The sequence below is a fragment of the Pyrgilauda ruficollis genome, unplaced genomic scaffold (assembly GCF_017590135.1).
Source record: "Pyrgilauda ruficollis isolate IOZ18807 unplaced genomic scaffold, ASM1759013v1 scaffold4, whole genome shotgun sequence".
Taxonomy (NCBI): Eukaryota; Metazoa; Chordata; class Aves; order Passeriformes; family Passeridae; genus Pyrgilauda; species Pyrgilauda ruficollis.
Genome location: NW_024525489.1, coordinates 3773477 through 3784994, shown reverse-complemented (window position 1 = coordinate 3784994; position 11518 = coordinate 3773477). Strand labels below are relative to the sequence as shown.

The window sequence follows — 11518 nt, the reverse complement described above, 5'->3', positions numbered from 1 at the left end:
AGGGTTGGGGGGTTTTAGCCTTGGGGTTTTTTTTTTTTTTTTTTTTTTTTTTTTTTTTTTTTTCTTTTCTTGCAGTGATCTCAGAGATTGCAGCCTTTGGAATCTCCCACTGAGTTGTCTGCTTTTGTGTCCATACTTAAGAACCCTTGTAATAGCTGTGCACCATAGTATGCAAAACTATTTTCTTACCTATATTATGTGCATCAATGTCAGATTTAAATGGTTCATAGATGTGTATATGCACAATTTGGAAGGTCTGTCCTTTTTATAAACTAAGAAATAGCTAAAATAATTTCAAGAATCCCCCTAATTAAATTAGAGTGATCTCAGCTCAGTAAAAGCATCTGTCAGAAGGAACTAACTGGAAACATCTCGTTAATTTTTTTTTTTTTTTAGAATGAAGAAGTTAATATATGCAATACATCTCACATGTCTAAGAATGAAGTTTTGTATCTAAAGTATTCTTAGTTCTTCAAGAATCTATGCATCCTTATCAAAAATTACTTGTTATGAACAGCTTTTAATATTCTTGCAAACAAATTGTTCTTTTGAAAGACTGGCTTAATTTTTTTTCTCCATAGTAAACTGATGTATTTTGTTTTGGATTTTTAAAGTTTTCTTTTGAAACAGTTAAAAGTAGTGAAGCCTTAAACCATAATATTTCTCTTTTTAACTTAGGAGGTACACTTGTGGCAATCCTAGTGAAGATAAATGTGTAAAGTGACCAACTTTCTTTGTGGAGCTGATTAACTTTGTTGTTTTTGACCAAGGTTCAAAATGCTAAGCAAGTAAACAGTGCACTTAAACAGAAAATGGAAGGCGGGATTGAAGAATTCAAACCTCCTGAGGTAAATCAGAATAAACACTGAAACCTGTGGCCTTGCACTTACATTAGTGGGAAGCTGCAGAAATGTGTTTTGCTACAGCCTGGTGTCTGCAGCTTAAACAGGATCCATTAAATTACATGCAGGGGGGAGTCTGGCTTCTTTACAAGAAATCGGTGGTAGGCACTTTTTTATGGCAACTGGTTGAAAAAAGAAGCAGAAAAAACTGAAATGTCATGTCTGTTCACAATAACAGGTAGCTGAAATTGAGCCCTGATACTTGGGGGCTTTTTGCATTAAAAATAGGTAATGTAGATTGCCAGTAATAAATGGTGTTTTGTGTGAAAACATGACTATGTATACATTTTGTCATCTAAAATGAATGATCTATTACTACTGAAGTTCTGGTTTTGCTTGTTTTAAAGGCTTGGATATGAAACATAACATGAATGCAAAATGCTCTAAACACCAAGTCCAAATAGTTTAGATAAATATTACTATAAATTCAAATTCTGTCTGCATAAAGATCATTAGCTTGTACATAAGTTATTATATAGCTGATACTAAGAATTACAATAAAAGAGGAAAAACTGCTGGCATAGTTTTAAGCTGAAATCCATCACTATTTCCTCTGCATGAAAACAGTCTTTAACTCTAAATTTATGGCTTATAAGTAAGAGGTTTTTACCTATTTTGCAAACTGTAGTGCAAGTAAAACACATTGACTCAGATATTTTGCAGCTGTTGAAACAATTTAATGATCTTTGTGCCATTTTTCTAATTTTAATAGTCTAATCAGAAAATCAATGCCCGTTGGACCACAGAAGAGCAGCTTCTTGCAGTACAAGGTATGTTAATAGTAGTAGCAAGTTGAAATCTGATGCAAAGGATTTGAAGAGGTGATTAGGCTTATATTTGTATTTCCCTCTAATGCAAAGCTAAACTTTATCTGGTCACCAGGAAAACAGCAAAATTATTGAGAATATTTAGGACATTTATTCAAGCAACGTGACACTGGGCTTTCTGTTGCCCATGTTAAATTTCAAAGAGAAAAGCTAAGCAGGATTTAACAACTGTATTCGTACCAGAAAGTCCCTTCAATTATCTTCTAAATCACTTTACATTAATTTCTCTAATGTGGAAGACTAAAGCAATAGTTAAAGTAATAAAATTTGAAGCATTTAAGACATCTCCAGTATCCTAAAATAGGAGAAAAAGCAGAAGTAAATCTGCTTTACTGTTGCTTTTCTCTGTTCATGAGGGAAGTAATGGGCAGGTATCTACCCATCAGGCCTTTTAAGAGTCTAAGGCTGGATATGGATGCTTGACTAACAGTCTTACTGGGCTAAAACCCCAGCATTTTCTGGTAAGCTGTTCATACAGCTAATTTGCATTTATTTCATTTATATGAAGGAAAACTGTCTCTTGTATTAGCATGCAGTGCCAAATCAAGGAACATGTAAGGGAAATATCTGGAAATGCTGTCTTGAAGGCATATATTGACTCACTTATGTGGATCATCTTCTATAAAGATAACAGCTCAGTTATATCTGAGCTGTTATCTTTATTCTGTATTCTTCACCTTGAAAATGAGAGACTCAATTTTAGTATAAAATACTCAGTGGATCAGGATGTCAGTGTAAAGTTGTCAGGTATGCCATACCTGGTACTTACTTATTAACCTAAGTTAGGTTATGAACCTGAAGTTGGGTTATTTTGAAGTGTGAATGGAAATGCAGAAAGACATGGAGAGTCTTAAATCATGCCTTTCAACTTACATGCTTCAGGCTTGGATTTGCATTTCCAAAGTGTCCCCTGTCCTAAGTTCATTCTCTCACTAAATTGCTAAATACTTCAGGATTTTGTTCCCAGATCCAACTGAAGGAGATGTCTCTAGTATGATAGACTAGTAAGTAAAAGACTTGCTGGAAGAGGGGGGAAAATTCAGGGTCATTGTGCCTGCCTTAGAATGAAAGGAATCAAACCATCTTGCCTTTTCATAGTTGAGTTATTGGAGCTCTTTCTAAGCAACATTTTGGGAAGTGATAAGAATACAGTCAGTTTTTGTTAAGCTATGACACTCTGTGACCAACAAGACAAATAAACTAGAGCCTGGGCAAAAGAGAGTGAGGGTTGGTGGTGACTCCTTGGAGAAGAGATCCAGTCTTCTGGTCTCTAGAGATGGTTCTGTGTTTTATAAAGGTAGTCAGCCTTAAGGAGGGGTTAGCAATCTGGCTTTCTGGAAGAAATCTGTTTTCACTGACATGTGCTTTTTATATGTATTGTTTCCTCTGTGGACCCTTTCTCTTGTCGCTATATAAAATGGAGATGAGAGAGAATCTTAATGACAAGAATAAAGTGTTCTAATTATCCCTCCCTTACTGCTTGCTCTCTCTCCTGGAGTGAGAGTGCTGTCTCCCATCCCTCAGGCTAAGGACCCTGATTTCTTGCTTCAAAGCATTTGCTTGAGGTAGTAGACTCGAGGCATGAGGGAGCCATGCTGTGTTTTTCCCTGGCTTTGTTTCTAGAAGGTAGCCACAACTGCTCTACTAAAAGCTTCCATAATGTGCATTAGGCTTGGACTTGAAAGTTGACTTGAACATGGGGACATTTAGTTCATACACTTTAAAATAGATTTATTTCATTAAATGTATTGGTATATTTTGGCATATACTTTTAATAATTTTACAGAAATCACAAGCATTAAGCAGGTAGGTGGCACTTACATGATTTGTTCACTTGAATTTGGACAATAACTCTAACCAAGGAAATTGTAAATATAATCTGCAGTAATAAAATTTTGGTACTGTTTTTTGTAAACATGAAAAAACTTGTTATCTGCAGGCTAATCTCAAGGGATTGCCAGTAACTAAGGAAGAGGTAATGAGAAAACCTATCTTAAAATAGGGCTGTGTGTAATCTTAAAAGCAGTGTGGGTGCCTACAATGGGGTTGTGGACTCAGATTTATGATCTCTGAGCCAATATATTCACAGTATAATTTATGAGCTAACAGTTCAGCTTTGAATAGTTGTTGGATGTAATGGGCTAGTTCATCAGTTAGTGTTCTTAAATTACAAACTTTTAATGTAGAGAAATGTATAAGCACAATCATATTTTCAAACTAAGATCTTGGCCATGAAAATGCAATTGCAAAAATATTTTAAAACTTCAACAAATTTGCCTTGAAAAGCTGTGCATGACTTTCATGGCATTACAGGGAAAAACAGTTAGGACAATCAGGATCTAACTCCGCATAAGATAGTTGCCAAGAGCAGTGTAATCCCATGACAGTGGAACTGCAGCTCCCATTAACTATTTCTGCCTTGTTGTGGTGCTGTATCATATTGCTTTGCACCCTGATTAATATTGTGTTTGCTGTGCTGTACAACATGAAGCAGTGTAAACAGCATCAAACTTGGATTTGAGTTTCTCCAAGAGAGATATTCAAGATGAAATGCTGTAATCAAGAGCATGCACGTGTTCCAGTGTACCTTTGCAGCTGGGTGAAGTTCTGAAGAGCTTGAAAGGATTCCTGTGAGCTGGGCTGCTTTCAAATGAGCTGAGAGAGAACCATTCATACCTGGGAAGTGAGGCTGTGCAGTCATCCTTTTTGAGCTTCACTTTCATCAGCCTAATAAAATTATTGAATAATGGTTTGGGCATGTGAGAAATAATTTGGGGGTATTTAGCACTGAATTTGCATAAGGATCCATAAGAAATAGGCTCCAGTTTGACAGGGATGGTGACTTGGCAACATCTCTTAGAGATATGCCATCATCTTATACATTCAAGTTTTATGAACACACAGTGAAAGTTCTCCATTTCTTACATGGCTTGAAAGGCTTTTAATACATCATTGTGGTAGAGCAGTAGTAACAACATTGAAAATAATCCAAAATGAGTAGTGCTGTGTGTAGCTAAACTAAGGAAATTTTATTTTATTTAGATTCTTTTTTAAGAGTTGGGTTCTCAGTGAGGGCAAGAACACCTTGTTTTCAAGCTGTTTGCTTGGAAACAGGCTTTAAGACCTTATTTTTTGACAACTTGAGTTGAAGATAGCCAAGAGGCTCAGTTGTTGTGCAGATTAAGAGAGGAAAGAAGTGTAGGCACCATAGTAACAGAAAAGGCTGAAATCACTAAAAGTCTGTATTCGTTTTCTAACAGAAATGTGCTTTGTTCTTCTGGGCACCTTGTTCACTTGATCAATTGTACAGTATGTTAGATATATGGCAGTGGACATTTCATGTTCATTATAAATCAGTAAGGGTGGTAATGGTAGGGCAGACAAAGAATATTAAAATACTGGAGGCAATGTTCTGTGGGCACACACAGCTTTTAAGGAGTACAGCTGATACCTTGTACAGCTGATAAAGCACAGAGCCAAATCCCTGTCTTTGCTGTGCCTGGATCCGTGCCCTCCCACATGGCTCGGAAATCTTTCCAAGGTTCCTGCAATCAGGAGGGTTGTATTCTTTTGTAGGCCCCAGAAAAAGATAATAAATAATGTAGCTGGGCTCTTGACAGCTGAAACATCAGCTTCAGCTACACAATTTGTTACTATCCTGGAGGTGAACTTTTCTTTTAAATTGCACAGAGTGTGTATTACCACATCAGAAGTGCCTAATAACAAGGAAAGTAGAAAGGAGCAGAACAAACTGAAGGTCACACTCTTCACAATTAAGTTGAAAAGGAACATAACTTTCAGATTTGAAACAACTCTCACTTTCTGAACGCTTTGCTTCATTTTCTGAAGTGAGGCATGAAATCAGGCATAAATTTCTTTTCCTGTAATGAGAAAGAGTGCCTGTCCTCTAAGAACTGTAATATGTTCTGAATGAGTTTAGCTATCATAAGCTTCACAGGAGAAGTCAAATTGTAATTCACTCATGCATAACTGACAGGAAAAAAGTCTTCTGTTTACGCACGCTGGAACAAAATAGGTTTATTTCTTCAAGTCTCCAAACTTTTTGATACTTGTCATTAAAAATATACTTTGTGCAGCTAAAGGCTGTGTTCTAGGAGGTGGGAGAGGTTAAGGATTTTTTTTTTTCTTAAGCAGGAGAGGAGAAGAACTAGACACATAGTCTAAATATAACAAAATATATATAATTTTTTATTATAATTCAAATTTTAAGTTAAAAACTATGGAATTTTGCATTCTATTTTTTTAATTGTATGCAAATGTAGTTCTAGAAGTATTTGAAATATATATTGGGATTTTCTTTTGACGTGCTCATAAACAAAAGTGACTACTGATGTCAGTACAAAAATTAATGAAAAGAACAGCGCAAAGCTCACCTGTCATGCTGCTTACCAGTAGGGGATTTAATCCTGGAGGCTTTTGCTGGGCCATCTTATAAGCAGACACTTGTAGCTTAAATTTATTTACATTCTCCAAGATGGAGAATGTAAATGTAAACACCCACCATAGATTTTTCTACCCAGTTTGAATGGTGAATGAAAGCTTCAAACAGGCTTTGTGAGATGAACACTTGGCAGTTGCTCTGTGTAGCCTGAGTAGAGCATGTCGCAAGTGCAGAAGTGAGCAGGATATTGTGATTACAGAGCTGTGCCCCCTGTTCTGCCCTGTGCCACTCCTGCCCCACTGGCCGTGGGAAAGAGCCGTCTGCATGCAGCTGGTGTGGAGGGAGCCTGTAGGAGCTGTCAGTGTTTGCCACTTGATATTTCTAGCATTTTATTCTGTTTACAACCATTCACACATGCTCAGTCACCCCTCCTCCCCTCTTGAGCTGGTCTTGAGCTTCTGCCCTTACTGTGAGCACAATGAAAGATTCACTCCGTTTGTCAGAGGCCAGATCTCTGTGGTTTTAGGTTGAGAGGCTTGGTGAGTAAGCCAGGATCTTTTAAGAAGAATGGGTAATGACTTATTAATAAGTTCTTGATTTGTATGTTGATAGCTGTGCTATTAAAAATTACTTTGTTTTAATGGAAATTGAGGCCTTCTCCTAATTGAGAAGTTCTCCTAATTAGCGAGTCCTCGGTTTGCAGGTCCCATAGGTTCTCTCTATAAATACATCACACGTAGCTGTGTCTGACTGATTCTTCACAGCTATGTTATTTACTTTGCCTTCCAGGTGTCCGAAAATATGGTAAAGATTTTCAAGCTATTGCAGATGTAATTGGCAACAAGACTGTTGGCCAAGTGAAGAACTTCTTTGTAAACTACAGGCGTCGGTTTAACTTAGAGGAGGTATTGCAGGAATGGGAAGCGGAACAAGGAACCCTGGCTTCTAATGGTGATGCTTCTGCTTTAGGGGAGGACACAAAAAATACTTCTAATGTGCCATCAGGAAAGAGCACTGATGAAGAAGATGAGGTGTGTTTTGTGTACCAGAAATAAGTAAGCATGGGTTGAGGAACAGCATTTTATTTAGTGATAAAATATAAGGTTAACTGGTGTGGAGTGGCAAACTGCATTCTAAAGAATGATGATGAGCTTGCATAGAACTTCAGCCAATGTCATTAACCATCTGGGAGCAGGACTGCACCTTTGATAGTGACGATCACGTTACTGTTTTACTGTTAAAATACACTTCTTGTTCTAGAAGAAGACTTGCTTTGTAAATATTTTTAGTTCTGCTGTCTATAATGTTTTGGTTGGTGATTTCTTTTCAGTAACTTCTCAGTTCTTTGATTTTATTTTTTTAAATGCTGTTTCCTGTGTAGTGGCCAGTGGCAGCCCAACTGCGTGACGTCCTGGCCGGGACGGCCGTTCACACAGTCTTGTCTTTGTCCTTTGTGCAGGCACAAAGCACTCCGGCCACTCAGTGTTTAGGCCCTTCACCTCCAGCACACGCATCTGCTCCAGCACCTGCCGCTCCCATGGCAACTCTAAATCAGCCGCCCCCGTTACTTCGTCCAGCACTTCCCGCTGCTCCTGCTCTGCACCGCCAGCCCCCGCCGCTCCAGCAGCAGGCGCGCTTCATCCAGCCGCGGCCCACCCCAAACCAGCCTCCCCCCCCGCTCATCCGCCCAGCTAATTCCATGCCTCCTCGCCTCAACCCCCGGCCCGTGCTGACCACGGGCAGCGGCCAGCAGCCACCCTCGCTCATCGGAATTCAGACAGAATCCCAGTCCACTCTGCACTGAAGAAATAAAAGCAGAATTATGCTAACTCCCACATTTGAAAAATTGTATCAATGTACTTTTTTTTTTCCCAAATATTGAAGGGGAGAAAAGAGCAAGCCTTCACAGGGCAAGCCTTCACAGGTATCAGACCAGTTTTCCAGAGGAGCGAGCTAAGAACTAGAAAAGGAACGACGTCAATGACCACCTGTATAAAAATATTTTTATGCCGAAGACTTGTACAGCAGAACAATGCCTACACTCCAGCCCTCCTCTTTATGAATAACTGTTGAAGGAAGCTAACTACTTAAATGAATAAATGTTCAACACACCAAGATTTTGTTTAACTGATTTTTACTCTATTTATTTTATTACAGTTCTTTATAGTCAAGCATCTAACTACAGGAAAGTAGTCTGGCAAATCTAGAAATAGATAATATTGTAGGAGACTTAAATGTAGTGTTGGGGTTTTTTGTGTGTGAATTTTTTAATTTTTTTTTTTACCTTTTAGTGAAAGAAAATAATGGCTTTAGGTTCAGAATGTTTGGCCCTGTTTAGATAACAATAGAAGCATTTCACATACTTGTAAAATGTAGGTCTTCTCTCCATGTTCTCAGAACATCTTAGCTTGTTTTAAAAGGTACTGGCTTATTAAATACTCCTCTTTCAGAATATTCTGAAGACTCAGTGAGCTATTGTACCAAATTTATTAAATCTCTTGCGTGTTCTACTCATAGAATTTAACTGGAAGCAGGAGTCCAGTTTCTTGCTGAAGTCTTGTCTTGTGGGCTGGGCAGGATAGAGTGGCAGCAGCTTCCGCCACCCAGAGGGATGACAGGACAGGAACCATCTAGCAAGAAGTATTAATTTAATTTGTTATTCCACTAATTTTTCTAATGGAAGTACAGTAGAATTCCATTCCTCTGAGAATGACTGCGTGCAGTTAGATCACTGATACCTTGCTTGAGCATTAATGAGGGAAGTGTAGAGGCTGGTGGTGCTGGTAGAATATCATGAGAGTAGTTACCTGCTACCAATCCTGTCTTACTTTTAAGTGATTATCTCTTGACTCCTGCTATATTTCTGGATTACATGAGGTGAGGGTATTGGGAGAAGTACAAGGGTGTTTTTTTATTTTATTGACTCAGTAAAACCTGCATATAGATATTAATATTGCTTCCAAATTATAGGAGTTTGAAAGAAACTCGTTTCACTGCATTCCCATCTGAAACCTTGATTGATGCCTAGTAGTCTTTCAGGGTGTGGGGCTTTTTGGTTGGTTTTTTTTTTTTTTTTTTTGTAAAAGCAGATGCCTCTAACCTCCAAGTAAACCAGGCTCCAAATATGAGTAGCACTGTTTGAAACCATGTGATTTGAATTAAGCTATTGAAAAATAATGAATTCTTAATTATGTAATAATATTCATGCTGACTGTCGTACTACTACAAAAGGTTTTTTTGCTTATAGCTGAAATGGTGTCTAAAAGTCTTTTTAACTCCATTTTGTTTTTAACTAGATTTGCCCTTGACTAAAATGAGACTTTTTATGCAAATAGGATGTGCTCTCCCTAGTTTTTTTTTCACAGATAATGATCAGTTTAGCCACTAAATAAGGTCTTTCAAAGGGAAGTTCTTGTGCTATCAGATTCTATTTCATTTGAAAGTCTAGTATTGAAGTTTGATACTTGTAACCTGAATTGCAGTTCAAGTGTTGACCTTTATGCTTTAGTTCTTCATTTTAAAATACTCTCAGATCAAACTTGAGAGATTTTTCTTTCTGAAGAGCTTTCACTGGTGTGCTGAGGTGTTGTACAAAAGGTCTTTCTTACAAATTTTCTTTTGCATCAGAGTAGGTGCTTAGCCACTATGTAAGTATCAGATGATCCCATGTCTAAGTAAAGCAGAACTTTAAAACAAGCACCAAGGAATTAGTGGTCATGGAAACTTGTGTTCTGGGAGTCATGAGTCTTTAGCATGCCCTCATCAGCTGCACACAAATCTGGCTGCTCTCTGGTCTTTAAAACCAATAAAAAACCAAGATGGTACATTTTTACAGTTTAGTTGTTAACGGTGGTAAGATTCATCTTCAGGATTTTTTTTATTTTCTTTTTTTTCTTTTTCTTTTCTCTTTTTTTTTTTTTTTCTGACTTAAGCATTGAGTCTCCCAGGTGTGTGTATTGTACATCTGCTAATTTTTGTCTTGTCTCTTGTCAATAGACTTCAGTGTGCAGAATGTTGGGTGTTACAGTACAGTTGGCCACCACCAACTGCTACGAAACTGTTCAGTACATTGTAATTCCGTTTAATCTTGTTTGAATATTCTATAACTGGGCAAAGGTGCTGTATTTGGAGGGGGGAGGGAGGGTCAGAGATAGGTAGGGTAGTATTTCTTAATTTACCTACACTGTAGCACACAGTAGGGAACTCCTAGCATTTGTAGTACTAAATAAGTATGTACATAGCAAAATGTCTTTATTGTGTGCTTTGCAGAATATGTGCATACGGTTTGCACGTCCTGTTTTGGGGGGTGGGGTTTGTTTTAAGCAGTGTTTGCCTGGAGAGTGATATGCTTGCTGCTTACTCAAAGGATTAAAGTTTCAAAGAAATCTGTGTCTTCTATTTTTATGTACCTTGTAATGGTCTAATATGTTAGGGCCCTTATACTGTGATTCTCTTCTAAATTCATTTATATTTTTTTAAGAATTAGAAATAAAATTATACAATGGTGTTGATTTCAGTGGGAAATTTCTTTTGCCATATCTAGTCTCCTGTTTTGTAATGTAGTAATGAACTCTTGACTTCAAGGTTGGCTTAATTTTGTCACTTTAAAAAATGTACAATGTTTGCACACTAACGTTTGGAAGAGAACGTGTATCCTACATTGTTCAAAGCTAATGTAACTCTACAGCTTTTGTACAGTTTATTTTAGTTAATAAAGCAAAATGGTACTAAAAAATTACATCTTACAAATGCAAGGCATAATCGGAAAAACATGTATTCAAGAAACAGCACTTGCAAAATATGGATGTACAAGAACTATCAGATTTAATTGTTGCACTTTAAATCAGAATGGGTACGAAGATGAGCAGGTATTTCTGCATTTAATAAAACAATCACTAAACACTGCACATCATAGTAAAGCAGTTTAATTTGTTGCTCCTGAGCAAAAGGAAATAGGTACTTTTGTCCTTAGGGTTTTTTTCATCCTTAGAGTGTTGGGATTTTTCTTTACTCTGGAAACCTCACAATGCATCAAGAACTGATCTGCAAGCCAGTTGCTTACAGATATGGGAGTTTGTGTATGGACACAGACAAATTGCAAGTTTATGGAATAATTTGGGATGAAGGTTACTAGGACTGTGTTGTGCCTCTTTTGAGCAAAAGAAAGGGATAGCCTGAACTTACAGCTGGGGCCAGGCAGAAATGTGGTTGTCAGGCAGAAAAGCAAAGCCAAACATCATGAAACAGTATGCTTGGAGACGTGTTTCATATTGCAAGGGAAGTTGTAGAGAAGTCAGCAATATTGCACTGTAAACAGCACTGAATACAGCCCAGTCGTCCTGCTAAACGTGGTGAACCTCCAGCTTTTCCTGAGGCTGACGTAGCCA

The 11518-nt window shown here is 37.7% G+C and overlaps 1 protein-coding gene across 5 annotated transcripts in view; it reads left to right on the top strand.

Annotated features, from left to right (window-relative positions):
• RCOR3 (REST corepressor 3) overlaps window positions 1-11038 on the top strand; it is a 27691-nt gene extending 16653 nt beyond the window's left edge. For 4 of the 5 annotated variants that reach the window (XM_041476785.1, XM_041476784.1, XM_041476787.1 and 1 more), the window contains 4 exons: window positions 771-848; window positions 1615-1672; window positions 6921-7162; window positions 7591-11038. In XM_041476785.1, coding sequence (XP_041332719.1) covers window positions 771-848; window positions 1615-1672; window positions 6921-7162; window positions 7591-7935 — 723 coding nt within the window. In that variant the 3' untranslated portion in view covers window positions 7936-11038. The remainder of the gene's footprint in view (window positions 1-770; window positions 849-1614; window positions 1673-6920; window positions 7163-7590) is intronic. The other variant, XM_041476788.1, reaches the window with a different exon arrangement.
• The last annotated feature ends 480 nt before the right edge of the window (window positions 11039-11518 follow it).